The sequence below is a fragment of the Dioscorea cayenensis genome, chromosome 2 (assembly GCF_009730915.1).
Source record: "Dioscorea cayenensis subsp. rotundata cultivar TDr96_F1 chromosome 2, TDr96_F1_v2_PseudoChromosome.rev07_lg8_w22 25.fasta, whole genome shotgun sequence".
Lineage (NCBI taxonomy): Eukaryota > Viridiplantae > Streptophyta > Magnoliopsida > Dioscoreales > Dioscoreaceae > Dioscorea > Dioscorea cayenensis.
The window spans coordinates 1,491,707-1,513,264 of NC_052472.1; the positions used below are offsets into that span (position 1 = coordinate 1,491,707).

The 21,558-nt window shown below is 35.3% G+C and overlaps 2 protein-coding genes across 3 annotated transcripts; both read left to right on the top strand.

Moving 5' to 3' along the window:
* Positions 1 to 1,204: 1,204 nt before the first annotated feature.
* On the top strand, positions 1,205 to 8,788 carry LOC120275970 (WAT1-related protein At3g02690, chloroplastic). Of its 2 annotated transcripts, none has more exons than XM_039282718.1 (7): positions 1,205 to 1,889; positions 2,039 to 2,086; positions 2,779 to 2,833; positions 7,231 to 7,394; positions 7,799 to 7,970; positions 8,169 to 8,229; positions 8,475 to 8,788. In XM_039282718.1, the coding sequence occupies exons 1-7, from the start codon at positions 1,365 to 1,367 to the stop codon at positions 8,581 to 8,583; spliced, it is 1,134 nt and encodes a 377-aa protein (XP_039138652.1). In that variant the 5' UTR covers positions 1,205 to 1,364; the 3' UTR covers positions 8,584 to 8,788. The 2 variants fall into 2 exon arrangements, with proteins under 2 accessions (XP_039138652.1, XP_039138645.1); XM_039282711.1 differs by having other exon boundaries at positions 1,206 to 1,889; positions 2,779 to 2,901; positions 7,248 to 7,394.
* Positions 8,789 to 11,933: 3,145 nt separating this feature from the next.
* On the top strand, positions 11,934 to 19,917 carry LOC120280590. The gene is made up of 8 exons (XM_039287465.1): positions 11,934 to 12,313; positions 16,373 to 16,460; positions 16,552 to 16,637; positions 16,810 to 16,888; positions 16,982 to 17,041; positions 18,265 to 18,386; positions 18,494 to 18,565; positions 19,604 to 19,917. Exons 1-8 carry the CDS (start codon positions 11,988 to 11,990, stop codon positions 19,704 to 19,706), a joined length of 936 nt encoding a protein of 311 aa, XP_039143399.1. The 5' UTR covers positions 11,934 to 11,987; the 3' UTR covers positions 19,707 to 19,917.
* The last annotated feature ends 1,641 nt before the right edge of the window (positions 19,918 to 21,558 follow it).

Genomic DNA, 21,558 nt, shown 5'->3' on the forward strand with positions numbered 1-21,558 from the left:
TAAAAATTGCCTCATGTATCTTTTCATGCCCTTAGATGAATATGTTAGGGGCTTTTGCAGGTGTACCCCAAAATTTTTTTGAAATTGCATATTTGCCGCTGAATAAAAGTTAATTGCATACATACCCTTGAATAATATACATAATTGCGTATATACCTTTGGGGTTCAAATTAGTTGAAAAATCATCTATTAACAAATAACAAATATATAAAATTACGATTATACCATTGCATATATACCCTTGAAAAGTTTTTTTTAAGTTGTACAAGGGTTATTTTGGACCTTTTGTATATCTTAATCCAAGTTATAACCATAGTTAATCAAGTTTGATTACCGAAATCTAACAGTAAGGGCATATCCACAATTACCTATATTTTTCAGGGGTATATATACAATTATGTTTTTTCGGAGGGTAAATATGCAATTATAGAACTTTTGAGGGGTTTATAACCAATTCTCCCAATATGGTATATATAACCAATATGTTATATATATATATATATATAATAGAAGTGGGGTTTAAAAATAAAAAAAAACACAAAGTAAAAGTAACAAGCAATTTGAAAAATGGCATGTAACCTTTAATAATATTTAATAACAATTATAATAATAAAAAAATTTGTGAAAGCATATATATATTTTTCTAGAAAGAGAGAGACAATTATTTTAGAATATATGTGCACTACATAAAAAATTATCAAGTGTCAGATGCTCAGAACAACAAATATATATATATATATATATATATAAAGTAGCAAATGAGATTTTTTTGACAAGAGGAACAGACAGCTTGAAGGCTCTGCTAAACCGTCAGGGGCATGCGCAAGCCTCGGTGGAGTAAGTGGGGGCGGGACTTACTCGCACATGGATGCTGGGACCTCCGCACACAACCACTGCTTACATCTCCCAAAAATATGCCTTCAGCCGAGAATCGAACTCTCAACACTCAATAAAGAGCTTTATTGATGACCCATATACCAATAAACCATTTAGTTGTTGACAACAAATAAATGAGAGCATCGATCTAGAACACCAGTCCCTTTATAAAGAATGTGCCGTGTGTGAGTTTCATGGATGAAGTTATCATTGATTCATTATGTACAGATAAACAATTTTGATTTTTCCCCTATTTTTCTGAGGGTATACATGTAATTTCAAATTCAAAACTTCTTCATTTTCCGTTTTCTTGGAAACGTTTTCTCAATTTCGTTTCCAATTGCAAATGCGTGATCTTGTTTCGTTTCTCACCCGCCGAGCTTTCTCTTCCCTTCGCTGAAGCTCTCCTTCACTAGATTAATGGCGGAACTCCACTGAAAAAACCCTAATTTTTTTGCTTCAATCCCAAGCACGATCTCCACCAAACCATGATGTCAACTCTCTCCAACTCCCTCTTGTTCCTGCCCCCCAATTTTCAACGCATTCCACCAACTCCCCATGTCTCCATCGTCAATTTTCATTCTAGGGTTAGGTCTAGATCAAGACAACCCAAAACCCTCGTCTTCTGCAGCACCACCAGCAGCGAAAAGCCTGCTCCTTCCAACCCCACCATGGGCTCTGATGTTGAAGCTGTGCCTTCGGAGACTGATCGGTTCTTGAGCTTGGAGATTGAGGAAAAGGAGAATGGTGTGGTTTTGGATCTTGGGTTGGCCCGGAAGATGCTTGACTGGGCGCTTCTGGTTTCTCCTTTCTTCTTTTGGGGCACGACGATGGTGGTTATGAAGGAGGTGATGCCTAAAACCGGGCCTTTCTTTGTTTCGGCTGTTCGGTTGATCCCTGCTGGAGCTCTGCTGATTGGGTTTGCTGCGATTAGAGGGAGGAAACTGCCTTCTGGTTTTCTTGCTTGGATTTCCATTATCCTTTTTGGGGTTGTTGATGCTGCGTGCTTTCAGGTGGGATGCTGCTTTTGAGAAGAAAAAAAATGTTGCTAAAAATGTAGGCTTTTATTTGAATATTATGAGTATTTAGTGCGATTGTTGTTAGAAGTGGTTTGTTTTCTCATCACTGAAGTAATTAATTATGTGAGTTTTAATGTTTGCAGGGGTTTCTTGCTGAGGGTTTGCAGAGAACATCAGCTGGTTTGGGAAGTGTATGCTCTGAAACCTTGGGTCTTTTCTGCTTTAATCTTGTGAATTCTAGTTTGCATGCTTACTATGATGCCGATAAATATTATTATGGGGATTTATGATTGTGTGCCGAGAGAATGATTTTTCCCCCTTATTTGTCTATTATAAGAGTTTAGATGTTCTTATATCACCATTTGGTCCTCTAGTTTCTGTCATTATTTTACTATGGAACTGGAATAATTGTTGGAATTCCCACTTATTCATGAGACTAGCTCATGTCATCAGCCCGCGGAGTTCTAGATTATGCTAAAGCTCCACTTCATTGTTCATCTTTGATCATCTATTGCTAGTTGATGCTTTCTTTGTATGATAGGTTTCACTCTTATAGTGGTGTCTCTTGGTATTCTGTTATTATGTAGTCTTCACTTTATCTTTGGGTGGATAATATATTATTTGCCTTTGGATGTTCACTGGTAGTATTGTAGGCTAAGGCCACGTTGTTTTTTACTGCTGACCATGCTGTTTACCTGTGTATCTGTGTCTTTGACATTCAGCAAGAATCATGGATTTCTTGTCAAACATTAGATTTTATATTTTTGAAAATAATCCATATTTCTCATCTTTTTTTTACATTGTCCATTGTAAAAGATATGTTCTTTGATAATTAAAGAAACAGCACCATATTCACATGGTACTTTGAAATTGCAACTTGCAGGTCATCATTGATTCACAGCCTTTGACTGTTGCCATACTTGCATCATTGCTATTTGGTGAGTCAATTGGTGCAATTGGGGCAGCTGGACTTGTTCTTGGTGTTATTGGGCTTATTCTCCTTGAGGTTAAATGTTAAAAAAATGGTGAATTTGTGAATTCTTTTTCTGCATAATATCAAAGGAATTTATTTATTTTGAATGAAATGGTTACTGCTAATTTATGTTTTTGCATCATATATATATAAGTTATTATATCCAATGGAAAGAAATCCTCATACTTAGTTTGAATATCTCATTGATATGGTGTAATTGCCTTTTCTTTTCTTTCTATGTATTTCACATCGAGTTGGAACATATATTTGTTATTTAGTTGAAGCCAAGGACATATTCAACTTTCAATCCTAGGGAATTATGAGGATCATCCTGATAGTAGGTGGTAGCAGGGTAGGTTGGCCAAAACACAAGGCCTTGATCCTCAAAGTGAGTAGATTTAACCAAACTCATTTATACCACCTACCTAATATGTTAGGTATGTCTGGTGTTCTTAAATTAGGAAAGACAAAAAAAGTCAAGCCACTGCTAGGAGAATCTTTACATCTTTTTGATGTTGTCCGTGATGTCTCTTAATTCCTCATATTAACAACTTTGGTGCCTTTATATATTGGAAAAGCTTTTGTCACTACCTCTATTATTATTTCTTTTATAGTAGGATTCTAGTTGGTCTACTAGAAATTGTTGGACAAAAACAAAATTGTTGGACAAAAACAAAAGAGACTAGGATAGGATGAGAAGACTCAAGGATGTAACTCCTGAAATAAATTAAAGGTTAATAATTTGTAGGGGATGTCATACTTTTTTGCCCTTCACTTGAATGAGTTTTTTTAAGGTAATGTTTCTAATGAGGCAGTAACCCTTAAATACACTAAGGATTATGTAATTTTTCTCCTTGACTAGGTTTTTATCTTATTGTGTTTTTCCTAATTAGGTTTTAATGAGGCATATCCTTTAGTTATAAGCATCCAAAGAGAAGTGTTATGAACAAATGTAGACTATTATGGATGTCTACTAGAACAACTGTTGGCATCGTAGCAATCGATCTTACTGTAGTAACCACACATGTTTTCTTATTACACTAACCATTACTGTAGTAACCACCCATGTTTTTATTAGTTCCACCAGCCAATTCATTTTGAGGCGTTGGATCAAAATAATCTAGATCGTCTATTCATCTGGTGAATGACTATAAATTTTCTTTCATATTCTTGCATAGAAGAAGTAGAAGAAAAAGGAAAATAGAAGCAAGAGTGTTAAGATTCAGATTAGTTTTCTTGTGTTAATTTACTTTAAAATCTTGGTATATATCCTTTCTTCTCTTTATTTGCTTAATAAAGAGAAGAAAGGATATTTACCAAGATTTTAAAGTAGATTAGCACAAGGGAAGTACACTGGATAGAATATGAGGGGGTGTTTATAGTCATTCACCAGATGAATGGATGGTCTGAATTATTTCAATCCAATGCTTCAAAAATAAATTGGATGGTAGAAACATAGGCGGTTGCTATCGTAACATTTGGTGGAATATTATGGGTGATTGATACAGCAACAAGTGTTGCTACAGTAAGCATCCATAATATTCTACAGTTGTTCATAACACTCCCCTTCCTTGGATGCCTGTAACCAAAGGATATGCCTCATTAAAACCTTACTAGGAAAAACCCAATGGGATAAAAACCTAGTCAAGGAAAAAAGAGTACATAATCCTTGGTGTATTTGAGGGTTATTGCCTCATTAAAAATTGTCTCAAGAAAACCAATTGGGATAAAAATTGTGGCGAAGGGAAAAAGAGTGCATCCGCCCCTTCAAATAAATAACCTTTAATTATTTTGGGAGTTATATTCTTGAGTCTTCGATAAGACTTTGATGAATGCACTTGGGGAGTGATTTTGTTAATAAATCAGCTTGATTCTCGTTTGATTGAATATTTTAAATTTCTATGTCACCCATGTTCTAAAGATCATGGGTGTAAAAAGATTACGGTGAGATGTGCTTTGTCTTAACATCCCTAATATAACCTCTTTTTATTTGAGAAATTCATGCACTATTGTCTTTCATAAGTTATTGTGGCATTTGTTGTAACTGATGGCAATTTGCATGAGGACTGTATATGTCCAATCTTAGATCATAACCATTGGCATTCACGGTTTACTTCATGAAGAGCTAGGATTTGAGCATGATTTGATGAAGTAGCTATAAGAGTTTGTTTTGTAGAGCGCCATGAAATAGCTATACATTATAAGTGAATATATATCCGGTTTGAGATCGGCCTCTATAAAGATCAAATAAGTATTCGGTATCAACGAATCCTATGAGGTTGAATGAGAGCACCCGAGGATAAAATAAACCTATAGCTAGTATATCGTTAATTCCTTTCCAATGTCGTTGCGTCGGTGCTCTAATGTATCTCGCAGATAATACAATGCCAGGTATAGCTTTTGCGATAAATCTCCTAGCAAGATACAGCTTAAAGCTTAAAAACAAAAGAGATTCTGGATATAGATAAGATGGCTTTGAGGAGCATGTATAAGACATGACATCAGTATAAAATGGGGTGCTCATATTTGCCATCCTTGAATCATTTCTATTAGTCTTGTTTATGTTATTTTTCTGTTATCCTCTGGAGGTCCTATGAATTTTATCATAAAAGTCAGTGTATCATGGATCGTAATAGTGATGTTTTTCCTCTTATTGCTCATTCTAGATACGAATTTAGGAGAAGCATTTTTCTTTGAGCTCCACCAGAATTTATTTGTTATAGTAGGTCCTAGATGACGGTTGATGACGGTTGATGATTTAGTTAATATTAGATGCTAAACAAACCAAGAATTAAATCGAAGAAGAGAACTAGTAATTCATTGATAAATTTAGAGATTAAAAAGTAGTTGTTGAAATACAAAATATAGGTTACCACACTCTATTAAAGCCAAAAAAGGGTTAGGGTCTTATCAACATAACCCCAAAAGAACTATTGCACACTTAAACTAAACTGGGATATACACCATATAATCCATAAGATGAGAATAACCATGAATTATTGAATAATGCTGCTTTACAATTGCATTATTTTGTGCTTGCTCACAAAATACTAGTGAGGCAAATGTTCATAATCATGTCCTGTTTCTGAGAATTTGATCTTGATGGTATCCTCCAGTACTAGCAATGCTTTAGTTATTACAACTGCTCTTTAGTTTTCCTAGTTGAAATCTTCATCTCACAGATATGCTTGAAAGAACAAGATTTGAATTCTTGTCATTAGGGGATATGGTTTAACAAAGCTGCTTGTCGAGTAATGTTGGTAAGTTTATTAATCCAAAGATTTTATGCTGTCTTTGTGTTGTTTAGAAGTTTGAATGTTAAAATGTTTGATGTTTATAACCTTCAATAAATGGGTGTGGATTTTCATGTATAGCTGATTTACTTAAATTTTTTTTTTATCACAGAGACATTGGTTGGCAATTGGTCTTGGTAAAACTCTGGCTATCAAATGTGCTGTGATATAAGGATCAGATCATTATTCTGTAGTTGGCCTCAAAATATGCCCAACCTAAAGTAATTGCCCTACTGACTCTTGCTGTTATGATGGCAACAGTTTCAGTTATATTGGTTGTTGGACTGAACATCATAAATATGTGGCTGGGTGTGCTTAAGAAAATTTGCCCAAGCTGCATCTGCAAGCTTTATATACAAGGGTTTATGATATGACCAATTGTCAAGTCCTGCTTGTCCAAAGTGGAAAATCCTCCCTTTTAGGAAAACTTTCTGTAGCAATTTATGGAGGAAAATATATAGTTTTGAGGTCATCTTGGAGGCTTCATAGTGGTTATATTTCCTCATGCTTCATATGTTGAGCATACTTTATGTTACATGCCTCGAAATCTACATCCTAAGGAAATGGTTAACTTGGACAGTGCAAGCTTTACTTAAGGATAAGCTCTTCATAAGGGATGTTTTTGGGCAAGTTGACAAGTTGCCGAGAAGAAAAGATGCCCCAATTGCAGTCTCCAATACTGTTTTTGTTTCTACATTTTTGGTTTAGGAAGCAGCAATGATCTATTTACAATATATAAAATGCTAGAGAAAATAATAGAAATGTGTTGTTTGATAACTATTTCTGATTGAAACATTATTGGTGATTGAAAAGCTTGAGTGACCCGTAAGTTATGGCCAAAATCAGAATTCTGGCATGGCAACCTGAGGTTTATCTGGAATTGCACTTTTACTGACTGCTAATTATCTATATTTTTCCGAACATATTTTATACTTATGCCTCAATTGGTTGATCTCTGCTGTTGTTTGTCACTGATGGTTTGTATGATTAACTATTAGGAATATGCGTATTGGTTTGACTTTATATCACCACAGTTTAGTTTGTCTTGCTACCTTACATTTGAGCACAGCATTGGTCAATGTTCAGGTACCATCACTTTCTTCTGAAGGAAGCAGCTCCATATGGGGCAGTGGGGAATGGTGGATGCTTCTTGCGGCCCAAAGCTCAGCAGTGGGAACTGTTATGATCCGCTGGGTGTCAAAATATTCTGATCCTGTGATGGCAACTGGATGGGTATGCTGCTCTAAACTGAGCAATTTTATTACAAACTAAAGGAAAATTTTAGTTTGACAATAATGTTCAAAATATCTCAAATGTCAAAGCAAAACATGGGGTTGCCTCTTCCATTGCTGAAAAAGAAACTTCCTCTTTAGTAAATGTAGAAACTTGTCCAAGATCATGTTTTCATGTAGTCATGTAGTCATGAAATATGATTCCCTTTATGACAGAATCAATAAATCTAACTAATCCCTCTCTCTCTATCTTCTTCTTCTTCTTCTTCTTCATCATCATCATTTTTTTTTCTGAATACGTTTATGAAGAGAAGGACGTCAAGGTTTTCCTCCAGGCGTATATATTATATTTTGCCTTTTGCTTTCATTTATGTAGTTGTTAGTCTAATACTAAGTTTGCAACAGCATATGCTTATTGGAGGGCTTCCTCTGTTGGCAATCTCTATATTGAATAATGACCCTGCTGTGAAAGGGAGTCTTTCAGAGTTTACATCTGGTGATGTCCTAGCTCTTCTGTACACCAGTATATTTGGAAGTGCTGTCAGTTATGGTGTATTCTTCTACAATGCAACTAGAGGTTCTACTCTTCTGTTTTTACAATATATATATATATATTTGACATTTAAACTTTATGTCTTTTTTGTTTATGAATGCCACAATTTGGTCAATTTATGATCTCTGCTTCATCTAGAATAAGGTTTTTTCTTTATTGAGATTTGTGTTCAACTTGTCGAAACTTACCGATCATTTGATCTATGTTTCCAATTTTTCTCAGGTAGCTTGACAAAACTGAGCTCACTGACATTTTTAACTCCAATGTTTGCTTCAATATTCGGGTAAGACGATCACCACCATTACGATCAAACATATTGCCATAGTAAGATGCTATTTTACTTGTTACATTTGCTTATCTCAAAATTGAAATCCTCAAAAGATTTCTTCTATTTCTTCTATTTATTTATTTATTATATATTTTGGGCTTTAGACCAAGATGAACTTAATGCACTTGCAAGCACAATGTCTCTGGTTTCGTTCGAACTTCTTGTATCTTGCTTCTAAATTTAGTGTGGTATGTTATTAGGTACCTGTACCTGGGAGAAACATTCTCAAATTTGCAACTTCTCGGCGCATTAGTCACCCTCGTTTCTATTTATATGGTCAATTACCGTGATACTGTTAATGAAGAATGAAATTATCATAAAGCAACCGATGCAATTTGTGATAAGTGGATTTCATTTAAGTCAAAGAAAACAAAATACGAAGGAAATGGTGAAATACGATTGATCGATATCTCTACACTTGCTGACTTGCTGTTACAGCGAAGAATTTGAAGAAGCTCAGCTGTGAATATTAAAACATCAAATGGAAGAAGGTTAATGATCTATCTTCCAAAAAGTGGGAAGATTGTGATTTTGCAAATGTAGCCACTTTAGTAACTGATGTCTGCAACATTGTGCATGCATCAATTTCATGTACCAAGTTGACAATGGTTACAATCAGTAAGAAAAGTAGGATTATATATTGGACTTATGAACTTATTTTGTTGTTGTTTTTATTATTAATGAAAAGCTCTGAGTAGATGAGATTTCAGCTTTTTTGTTTAAAAATTAATGTGGTATTGCATTGAGTTCAGATTGCATTCTTTTTTTCAGATTGATTTTGCATGCACAGAAGGAAATGAAGGATTTTTTATATTTTATTTGGGTATATTGTAATATTTTCTTTGTATTTTTTTTTATCAGTCATAAATCTATGTATTTTTATCTGTTACAAATTTATATTTTTTTAACTGTATTTTTTTAATATCAATAAACATTTATTAATTTTTTTAAATTATTTTTAGTATTTTTTTAAATTTTTTTATTGGAATTATATATGAGAAAAAAATGTGAGATAATTTTGAAAAAATAATTAATTTTTTATAAAATTTTGGGAAAAATTCATTGCTTTACTCTCGATAATTTCAAAACTTCCCAAACGTACTTGTGAGTTTTGCATACGCCCGAACAACCCTTCCTTTATTGTTTTCACTTCCTTTTTACCCCTGCAGTTATGAAATTCCATCATCTCTTAAACCTTTTTGTACATCATTTTTCATTCTTTTTTGCATTCCTTTTTGCATGTACTCATTTCTTAAAGCAGAAGTCTCATTTTTTTAAACAGAGAACTCATTTCTTAAACAGAGAGTTCATTTCTTAAAGCAGAAAAACTCATTTCTTAAACATGAAACATCATTTTTTTAAACATAAAACTCATTTTTTTAAAACAAAAACATTAATATTTAAACGGAAAAACAAATATTTACATGATAAATTAATCCCGGATATAAAAACCAATTAATCTTGGTCACTCAGTACATATTTAAATAGAAACAACGATATTTAAGCACTTTTTTTAAAGCGTAAAGCGCAATATATTAAGCGAAACATCGATAGTTAAACAAAGACAAACAAGCATATAAACAGAGAACTCATTTCTAAAGCAGAGAGCTTATTTTTTTAAACAAAGACCTCATTTTTTAAACGTAAACCCTCATTGAGTAGGGACATTGAGTATCTCATCGTCGACGATCTCGCGTGAACGGCTGAGTCGCCGAGCTCCCGGATCTAGCGAGCGATCTCGAGGTGGCGTCGCTCGTGTGGGGTCTTAAAGGAGAAATCTTTATCAGGGCGTTGGCATCCGATTGGCGACGTTCCTCGCTGATCGGAGTGGTGAGGTCTTCGATGGCGACGTCGGATAAGACGAAAGTGAACTCGAAACGGAACCATTCTCGACTGCAGAGACCGCAACATGGATAGCAATAAGGTTAGGGTTAGGAATCATTCTGGGGTTTGGATCCATGGTGCCTAAGTCGGTGACGGGAACGGAGGGAGGAAGCGGTGCCGATGAGGGTTCGATCTCGCCGTCTTCGTCTTCGTCTTCATCTTCATCGTCTTCCCTGTCGTCGACCTCATCTCTTTCATCTTCTTCGTCCATCGACCCTGGGGAAGACCGCGACGCTCCTCGTCGTCGAGCGAAGGCATCGAAAGGTTGCACTCGTACATATTTAAATAGAAACAACGATATTTAAGCACTTTTTTTAAACGTAAACGCAATATATTAAAAGCGAAACATCGATAGTTAAACAAAAGACAAACAAGCATATAAACGAGAATTCATTTCTTAAACAGGAGAACTCATTTCTTAAACGAGAGCTTATTTTTTTAAACAGAGACCTCATTGAATAGGGACATTGAGTATCTCATCGTCGCCGATCTCGCGCTGAACGCTGAGTCTTTCGAGCTCCGGATCCGGGCGAGCGATCTCGAAGGTGGCCTCGCTCGATGGGGTCTTAAAGGAGAAATCTTTATCGGCGTTGGCGATCCGGTTGGCGACGTTCCTCGGCGGTCGGAGTGGTGAGGTCTTCGGTGGCGACGTCGGATAAGACGGGCTGAACTTGAACGGAACCATTCTCGACTGCGGAGACCGCAACATGGATAGCAATAGGGTTAGGGTTAGGGATCATTCCGGGGTTTGGATCCATGGTGCCTAAGTTGGTGACAGGAACGGAGGGAGGAAGCGGCGCCGATGAGGGTTCGATCTCGCCGTCTTCGTCTTCGTCTTCATCGTCTTCCCTGTCGTCGACCTCATCTCTTTCATCTTCTTCGTCGTTGACCTCGGGGAAGACCGCATGCTCCTCGTCGTCGAGCGAAGGCGATCGAAAGGTTCGGACCTTTTCTCTCGAACATGAAATCCCATTTTTCATGCAGCGTGATCGTGATTGTGAGCCGCGATGCTTTGTCTCATCGGCCCGGGTTCAACTGCAGATAAAGAGATTTTTAGGGGGTGATAAATACACCACAAAAACTCATTTCTTAAATGAGACCTCATTTTTTTAAACAAAACCCTCATTTCTTAAACAGAAACTCATTTCTTAAACAGAGACCTCATTTTTTTAAATAGAAACCTCTTTTCTTAAACAGAAAACTCATTTCTTAAAAAGAAAACTCAAATTTTTAAACAAAAAAATTCATTTTTAAATAGAAAACTCATTTTTTTAAAGCAGAAACTCGATTTTTAAACGAACCTCATACTCTCATATTTTTAAATAGAGCTTCATTTTCAAATAGAAACTCATCTGACTCCAAGGGCATTATAGTCAAACCCCTGTCACACTTGCCATAACTTCCCATGCAGGGACAATTTCAGTCCAAAAATTCCAAATTAACTCTATCAATCACTATTAGATGTTTGGGGGTTTAAAAAAATCATTATGATTCAAAAGGGAAGGGGTTTTTGAGGAGTGCAAAACTAAGGGTGTTTTTAGCGATATCTGCAAACTTCAGGGTGTTTTAGCGATTTCACTAAAAATTTTTATATAACAACAAATTTTTTTTTTTGGGTATGTGAAAGGAATGGGAAGGAACTGGAGGGAGTAATCTGGAAATTATAAAAAACAGAAAATTAGTGTAATTACGGATTTTTATGGGGATATATATGCTAAAAAACACACACATATTATATATATATATATATTTATGTTTATACCCAAAGAGCCCATATCCGTTAGAAAAAAGTGAAAAACCAGTGGACTCGATCGCCGGCCGGAGAGACGATGATGCTCCGGCAACCGGCAAGAAGCTTAGCGCCTCTCTCTTTCGTCTCCACCTTCTCCTCCAACTCCAATCCCTCCTGGCTTCTCCTCCAATCCCCATTTCCAAAGCCTAAGCACATACACCACAAGATCAAGCACCGGCTTTCCATTGCCGCCATGGCTTCCAAATCGAACGAAGGTACTTCAACAGCGGCGGAGGGAGATGTCTATTCGCGGGAGGCGAAGGGTTCGGGGACAACTGCGAGGGGCCGGAGGCTGCTCAGAGTGCGGGAGGAGAAGCGTAAGCGAGAGTATGATCGCATTCACAACTACCCCGCTTGGGCCAAGTACTGATCTCTCTCTCTCGTCTTTAGATTCGTTTAATTGTTCTTTAGTTCTTTTTTCAGCAAAGATTTGTTGGAACGATTCATGAATTTTGGAAAGCTTAGTATTTGATGGAAATAGTTAGAATGATATGCAAGCCAATGCTTTTAGACCTAGAAAATGATGTGGGTGGCTAAAGAACAATCGTTTCGGAGAATTATTGATTGCTAATATGAGAGGTAGCTTTAATATGTTGAGCCTCAATTCATGTACTACTAATTGATTTCTAGTGCTTGCATTCCTTGTGTGATTTCTTCTAGTTTTCATTTATTATTATTATTATTTTATTTTTATTTTTTTTAATTTTTGGATTTTGTAGGAGAATTTAAGAATTTTCAATACATTGGTTGCTATATTTTGTTGGTTTCGGTTAAACATCTCTAAACATGATTAAAACAAGTTATAGAAAATAATATAAGTGAAATTGTGGACATTAATCCTGTTGGAATGAGAGAGGTGTTTTGGGAGTGCAGATAACTAGAGAGGCAGAGAAGATGAAATTTGTATTATGCGTGAAACTGTCACTATTGGACTTGATTCAAATGACTAGGCCACACTCTTTTATATACAGGGACCTTAGAACCCTTTTAGAATACATTCTAAGACCTTCCACATTTAATCCTGCTGATCAACTACTAACAACACCACCACCACCACCACCATTAGTCCCAACTATTTGCGACTGGCAACATGAATCGTTTTTTTTCGATATTGCTCTGTTTAAGAACAAAGGACCAGATAAACTAAACACAAACATATCATTACATAAAGTTTTTGCTAAACACCTTTTAAGTTTACCTTTCTCTCTTCTACGGCCTTTCATCTGGAGAGCTCCCAAATTTGTTATAGGAGTGCATCTACAGAAACCAACTACTTAAACATCTTTTAAAATAATTCATATAAGATTTATCCCAAAGTTCTTAAAAGTCATTAGTTTGATATTTGGACTCAAACCATTATGGGTCAAATCATGTTTCCTCATCAACTACCAGTCCTAAACTTGATTTGGTGACATCAAGTAAAGCCCTTTGTTGTTTAAACACATCATATTTGAAGGGCTTGGTAAGAATGCAACTTGGTGTTGAGATCTTGTGAACTTTAATTTCGTGTACTTCCTTTGTGATGCATGTCAAGTGTCGATGTGCTTGCTTCTTTCATAAGAAATTGGGTACCAAGGCTAGTTGTAGACTTGCTGTCAACATATTTCTATAACTTCATCTTGTAATATATTAAGATCCTCAGCTAGAGTACATGGTAAACACAAGTAGTGGTCACATTCAGCTTCACAGATAAGCAGGGCAACAATTGGTTGTTTCTTTTTTGATCCTAAGTAAAAGCTGTATATCCTATATCCAAGAGAAATTTTGTAGTGCATACTTTGTCATTTATATTGCTTTCTCAATCACTATCATTGTATCCAATGAGTTTGAACTATTGAGATATGACTAGAAAAGGCTAAAATCAAAAGTGTCTTCAGTATGTCGAAGAGTTCTCTTTGCTGCCTTTAATTGAGTCATAGTGGGAGTTGTCTCTATAAAGCGACTTATAAGACCAATTCCAAAGAGAATATCGGGTCTTGTGCAAGTCAAATGTCTCAAGCTTTCAATAAATCTCTTGAGAGTTGTAGGACCTACCTTCTCGCCTTCATAATACCTTGATAACTTAATTCCATATTCCACTGGAGTGTTAACTAGCTTGCAGTCCTACATCTTGAGTTTCTTTAGAAACTTCTTTGGATAGCCTTCTTAAGAAACAAAATGCTCATTCTTTTGTTTGTTAGATTTCAATGCCAAAATAATATGACATAAATCAGATATCAATCATCTTGGACTTCACTGTCATAGTCTTCCTGAAGATTTCAAACAAGACTGAATTGCTTCCTATAAAATTAGATCATCTACACACAAGCAAATAATATAATATCTCCCCTTATACGTTTGACATAAAAGGCATGCTCATGTGGGTACTTTGGAAAAATTTTGCATTGGAAATATCTATCAATTCTACTGTACCAAACACTTAGAGCTTACTTTAATCCACATAAGGCTTTCTTTAATTTTATGACCTTATCTTCATGCTCTTTAGCATAGGTTTCTGTACATATACTTCTTTGTTAAGATGCCTGGATTTGATATCCATCTGGAAGATTTTCCTTTCACTCTATGCAACCAAATATATAATAAGCTTTATAGTTTTTGGGCAAGGACCAAATACCTCATCATAGTTGATTCCTGTCTTTTGCTTGTATTTTTTAGCCATCAATCTTGCATTGTATTTTTAAACTTTTTTTTTCTAATCTTGTGCATCCATTTTTCTTTGATAGGTGTATGCCTTGTAGGTAGTGTTGTGAGCTCCCATGAATCATTCTTCTGAATTGCATTGATTTCCACTTCTATGGTGTTTCTCCTTTTTGGTTTTGTTTTTTCATTTTGTGCTACTTCTCCAAAGCTTATGGGCTTATAATCAGCAAAGAGGCAAGCTAGTTTTAGCTTATTGTTTAAATTTTGGGTTACCTAATATGTTTCTTCAAGACTGTCTATGCAAGGTGGTGTTTCATATGAGCTTAAGGATGCAAAATCTTCAAATGTTGTTGACGATGATGTTGGTGGGATAGCAATTACTTCTGACTGCTTTTCTTCTTCCATGATGAGAAAGAGTCATACTGTCCATTATCTTTAGAGTAATGCTATTCATACCGAACAACCTTCTTGAACATACCACTCGAATGACGTGGCATCCTCGCCACATAAAAACTTGACTTTCTTTCTTACTTGAAACCTAACTTTCTCTCTCTAAATTAAAAAACCAAGATCCAACCGGTGAGAGGCTCTAATGGTTACGCACCGGGATTGGCAGACATGGATGCAATAAAGGTGTTGAGATTGTTGTCGTCGGCTATACTGGCTTTGATGACGGTGGTGAGGAGTGATGATAAGGAGGTTTGATGTGCTAGATGACGAGGTTGATTAGTGGATCGGTGGAGGTGGGTGGGAGATACGGTGGCGGTGCCAGAGGAGCTCATCGGCTACACTAAACTGTGTCTGTGGGTGCTTCGGTTGCTTTGTTTGTGTAATCGTGAATTTATTCATTACGTGTTCAAGGCTTTCGAGGAGCACATGGGCATGTGTCTCCATCGGAGAGATGGGGTGGAGAAGAAGGGGAAGCGAGCCAAAAAGAACGAGAAGGAAATGAAAAAGATGACGATGTTGTTGTTGAAATAACGGCAAGCTTACATGATGGATCCTTTTGTGGTGGCCGGAAGAAGAGAAGGACCATGAGAAGAAGAGAATGACGGTGATAATGAGAAGGCAGCACCGGCGGTGGTGATCGGAAATGAGATGGAAGCAGCTGTGGATGGTGAGAAGAGGACGGTGAGGGATTGAGTGACGTGATGACGTGCGGATGCCAGCACGGATGGATGGCACATCATTTAGGTAGTTTGTTTGGGAAGATTGTTCGGTATGAATAGCTTTACTCTTATCTTTAATGTTCTTCTCTTTTGTTCCTTCTTCATCAAAAACAACATCTCTACTAACAATTATTCAGGTCTAATTCAAACCCGAAAAGCTTAAGCTAGTAGAATGAGAGACCAGACTAGTATATTTATACCCATATTTACTAACTTAACCTATGCGGAACTAAAAGTAACTCTAATACATGTTTTCTTGGCTTTATGGCTATGTTATGTGTTGTAATCTTCAGGAGTTTTGAGGAAGTTTGGGAATAAGAATTCAACTTTTTCTTTAAATTGTAATTTTTTCTACAAGAGATTTAAAATAATCATCATACAAACATAAATTTTCTTGCTTATTCTCACTTTTTATTTCTTATCTCCATTATCTATTGGTCGTTCACTACTTTGGTTATAGATTCTTTCTATACTCTGGCTTTACCAGAATAAAACTTTTCATAATTAGCTGCATTTGACTTTCTATTCTTCCTATTAGCTTCTCAATGTACAGTGGAGCATGTTTTGCTCTATGGTTTAGGGATGCCAGTTCTAATTTTGCATTTGTTCTTAGGGTTTTAGAAAATGCATGCAAAGATGATGAGGAACTTCGTGCGGTGCTTGGTGACAGTATTGGAAACCCAGAACTGATGAGGAAAAGGGTGCGACTGTAGCCTGTTATTAATTTGTGTCATGACAACTTTGTGTTTAGTGGAGGCAATATATGATCAAAGTTTTTGTTCTGATTTGCAGATTGAGGAAAGAGTCAGAAAGAAAGGTAGAAATTTTCACAAGTCAAAAACGGGTTCTGTTCTTTCCTTCAAAGTCAGCTTCAGAGAGTGAGAAATCATTTAAAACCTTCAGATTAGTCGTCTTGTATGATTATCCATGATATAAAATTCTTTTAATTTCCAAATTCCAATTTTATTTGAGCAAGCAATCTTAAAGCAAAGAAAGAAAAGGGAAGGGAAAAAACTGTCTGATTGCATATTGTATTTTTGTTTTCTTTAGCTTCAATCCAATGGGTTCCTATATGTGGTTTGAGCTATTTGGTGCCCCCACAGATCGTGATGTTGATCTCCTTGGTAGTGTAAGTTCGTCCCAAAAAAGTTCTAGACAATTTCCATGATTTTTGAAGAGTTTACTATATCAGTAATGGTTCTTATTTATGAGTTGTTTTCAGGTCATCCAGGCATGGTATGTCTTGGGACGGTTAGGTGCCTTTAACTCTACAAACCTTCAGGTAAAGTAAATGAAAAACAAGGTTTTCTTCTAGTAGCAATTATTATAACAACAGCATTCTTGTTGCTTGCAAGTTGTTGCCATCATCAAACTCTAAGAACATCAGCTTTTACCATGATAGCATTACACTTTATGAAACAAAGGAATTATTTCTGTTATCATGCTTATTCAACATTTTCATGCTGGCATAACTTTCAGTTGCCTGTATGTATGGCACCAGCTTCATGTGTTAAGAAATAAATAGGCTTGAACTGCTGAGCATGGCATGTTGGGTTTTAAAGTCCTTTAATATAATTTTTTTTCTTTTGAACAGAACATTTTCTTTTTTTTTTTCCTCTTATCTGAAGAAGCTAGTGCGTTTTGTGTGTGTGTGTGTGAAAGAGAGAGAGAGAGATAACTTGCTAGTAGATTGAAGATGTACAAGCTTGATCACTTTCTGTCTTATTGGTTCAATTAAGTGCTTCATATTTGCTAAGAAAATACTCTATACATTCGGTGCATCATTTTGCATCAATGTGAGTAAGAAGATTGTCATGCGATCAATAATATCTGTGATTCCAAATCATGTAGCTCTCCCCCCTTATGAGACAGCTTTAATTCCTTCTAAAGACCCAATTACTAGAACTAAACTCTATTTCTCGGTAGTCATCATTGCTAGACCTAGGATAGGAATGCCTTATACGAAATATTTTGTGCTGTGAGGTCTTCCTCATGTATAACATGCATTCCTTGCTCTGTAATGGAACAATGTTGTTGATAAAATTTATAGGGTATCTTTATAGACTCTAGTAGGAAATCACTATTGATACAATGATGTTAGGCTTATCACTCATACCAACAATGAATTAGGACTTCAAAAAGGGCAAGTCTTCGCTAGCAAAGCCATATAAAAGTCAGCCACAGAGCAAACAAATTGTTGGTCATAGGGAAAAAGATAACACCAATAATAATATCCAAGTCTAGTTTTTATCTTTATGCCGAAACAGATAATTTATTTTTTTTCTCATGATGAAGCTGGCTTTGAGGAGATATGGAGTTGTCAAAGATTTACTTCATTGATGTGCAACTTTTCAAATCCGACAGTTCCTTTGGCTTGTTTCATGTTTAGACATTTTGTTTGATCTTTATTTTCTTGTGTGACTGGTTAAGAAAGATAATGAACTTGAAAATGCGAGAATGTTCTCTCACTCCATATATGGGAATGCATTCTATTGTTTGTTTCAGTTGGGAAATGTCTGTATGGATTACAATCCTCTTTATGACTCTGAGAAAGCTGCGAAAGTGATGCCTTCATCATTCCATGATATCGGTGATGTTGAATTCCAAGATAATTGGGGACGCGTCTGGTAATGCATTTTTTTATTTGCTGCTTTAGAGTTTATTTCTAATCAGTAAGCTGCATTAGACTTCATAAATTCTCTTTGAATTATTTAAAGTTGTCCTTTCACTACAGGGTGGACCTTGGAACATCTGATTTCTTCGCTATTGATGTATTGCTCAATAGCCTCACTGCTTTGAGTTCAGAGTAAGTCAAATCAGAAAGTAATCACAATTAAGTGAATTAACTATTGAAATTTAGAAGTGGATGCTTTCCATTATATTATTTTTGAGCTGAAAATTGATACAAACTATACATTTTTCAGCTTTTCTGAAAGATTTGTTTGTGATATATTTAGGTGTTAATTGAGTGGTTATATGATGATTTAATTGCATATAGCTCTAGTTATATTAGTCAATCTTAGGATTTGGCCAAAGACAGCCTTTATAGACACACACACACACACACACACACACATTCATATTTGCAGAATTTACTATGGTATTATGTTTTTAATAGTGGCTAATGCTTCCAACTAATAAGCAGCCAAAAATTTTAATAATTTTTTTGTTGTATACTTGGTATTTGAGTAGGGGTTAAAATTGTATGGTTAAGCCAAGATTTTTATATAGAGCTCCATGCTTTCATTGACATCATTAATTAAATTTAATATGGCAATATAAATTGACTACATTGCAATTACATCCGTCTAGGTTGCGTTTGTGAGATTTTAAACTTAGTTGATATTATTAAAAACAGTATGTTTTGTTTAGAGGGTCTATAAAAACTTAGTGTTTAATGTTACATAAATTTAAGGGTGTTTGGCATTATAAGTTTCTTAGACAAATTGGCCAGGCTTGTCGCCACGAATACATCTTACCATCATCCTTAAATATCAACTTCATTTCGATGCATTTATTACCAACTTGTGACCATGTTACTTAGATGCCAAGTATGATGATATTGTTTAAATTTTCAATTTATGTTCTGAAACATACGAAATTCTCTCTACATTATGTCGCTTTTTGTGGCATTCATTGTTCTCAATGCCACCAAAATTAAGTTGTGTTAATTTTTAGTCGTCTCCACTTGAATCATATTGCAAAGAACATAAAAGAAAATCTATGGCAAGCGTATCATCAAATGTTTCAACAATTTACTTGTATTTTCTTTACAATAAGAACCAATGGGATGCCGAAAATGTTCAGTTGTCTCTAGACTATTTATATATCTATGTTCTTGCAGATACCTCGGCATTCAACAAGTGATTTTCGGTGGACGTCGCATGGGAGATTGGGAAGACGGCATGACGAATTCAGAATACGGGTACAAGAATTTTCAGATATAAAATATGATCAATGTTGTCTCTCATCCAAGATTCCAAGAAAGGAAATCATGTAATGGCATTACTTCATATGCAAGAGACAATGATGTTCTTCTTAACAAATGTTCAATTAGTAGAAAATGGTTGTTTGTCACCCTAGAACTTCATGTATACAAATAATAATCACAAGTTTGCTCTATCTAAAGATACAAGAGTTTTGTGCAGTTTAGCAGAACTTTATGTGGTTGAGCAAACTTGTTTAGAGGTTGTATGCATGTACGCATCTGTTCCCTTTTTATTTATATTACAAGATTTAATTATTTAAGCATACATATATCTATTTGACAAAGACAATAAAGGCTACCCCATAAAATAAATGTTAAGGGATAGGTAGGAACAATTATGCATCAATTACTGTTATTTATCGACCCTTTAAAAATTTATTAACTCGATTAGATTTTATATGAAGTAATTAGGGTTTTACCATGTGCACACCCACAAATTTTTTTTAGAAACTAAACCGGGTTAACAAATTCTCCTGTTATGCAACCATCTGAAAAGAAAGAAAATGGCATCTTCTCACATAAACTTAATAAATAATAATTGAATATTGCTACAATATTGCACAATCCTATCAATCTGTCAGTCTATTGCATTAGGCATTGGGTTTTTGAATAAATATTTAACATATACTTTTTAAAAGTGAATATTAATATCAACAAGAAAAAATATTTTTAACTTAAAAAAGTTTTGAATTTGATTAATATAAATTAAATAAAAAGTATGTAAATTGACAAGAAATTTCCCTTGAATCCACATCTAAACATCTCCTAAATTTGCGAAGTTCACAAAGCAAGTGGACTCTAAATTCAGTCACTCTGTTCAGAAAAGAATATCATCTTATCCTATGTTGTCAATTCAAGCTTAAAACAATGAAAGACAGAGCCAGCTTGAAAAGACAAAATAAGAACATTAAAGAATGGATCTGATTATAACATGATACATACTCTCCAGAAATTAAATTCATGAACTTGAGAATGTGATTTAGATGCTGAGATTTATTGCTTTGGGTATATATATATATATATATATTGAAATAAATGTGGATAAACTACAGTTTTATTGAAAATAACAAAATAAAACAGAGTAGTCCTCTCACCCGAGGTGAGGAACAAAACAAAGTACAATAAAACAAGAAAAAAACCAAAGATAAATACTGGACAGACAAAAAACACCGTCTATGACTTCAGACATGTGGTTTTACATTACATAAACAACAACTACATATTGTTTTGCAACAACACTTTTGACATGACATAAACAACAGCTACAAATTAATTTGCAACTATACATCTCAAGAAAAACAAGCAAACAAACAAACACACAATAAGAGATTTTAATTTAACTTTCTCATCTCCCGGCCTTCAGCCCAAGGGTGAGAAATTTCCAGATTATAATCATCTCATACATCAGCTACGCTTTCCTTGACTTGTGAAACAATTTCCTCAACATTCACCCACCAGCCTAAATCTTCATTGTCATCGTCATCCTGTGATCCATGAGACATAGTTCAGAATTGGCTTGAGAATTTGTTAATCAAATGACTCAACTAAGATACTAATGTTTATGTGATTGAAACAGAAGCATGATGGTATTCCTTGCAATTGCTTAGGTAGTGTTTGGGGAAACCATTACTTACACATTCCCATGCCCTTGTTTGGATATGTTTTTTTAGAGGGTTATCATTATCCCTGTGGGGGTTAATGGAGGGGGTCACCATTAACCCCCATGATGTGAACCATTCTCGGAATTACCATTATGACCTTACCATTATGACCTTGTGAAACATAAAAAAATACATATAAAAAATTAATAG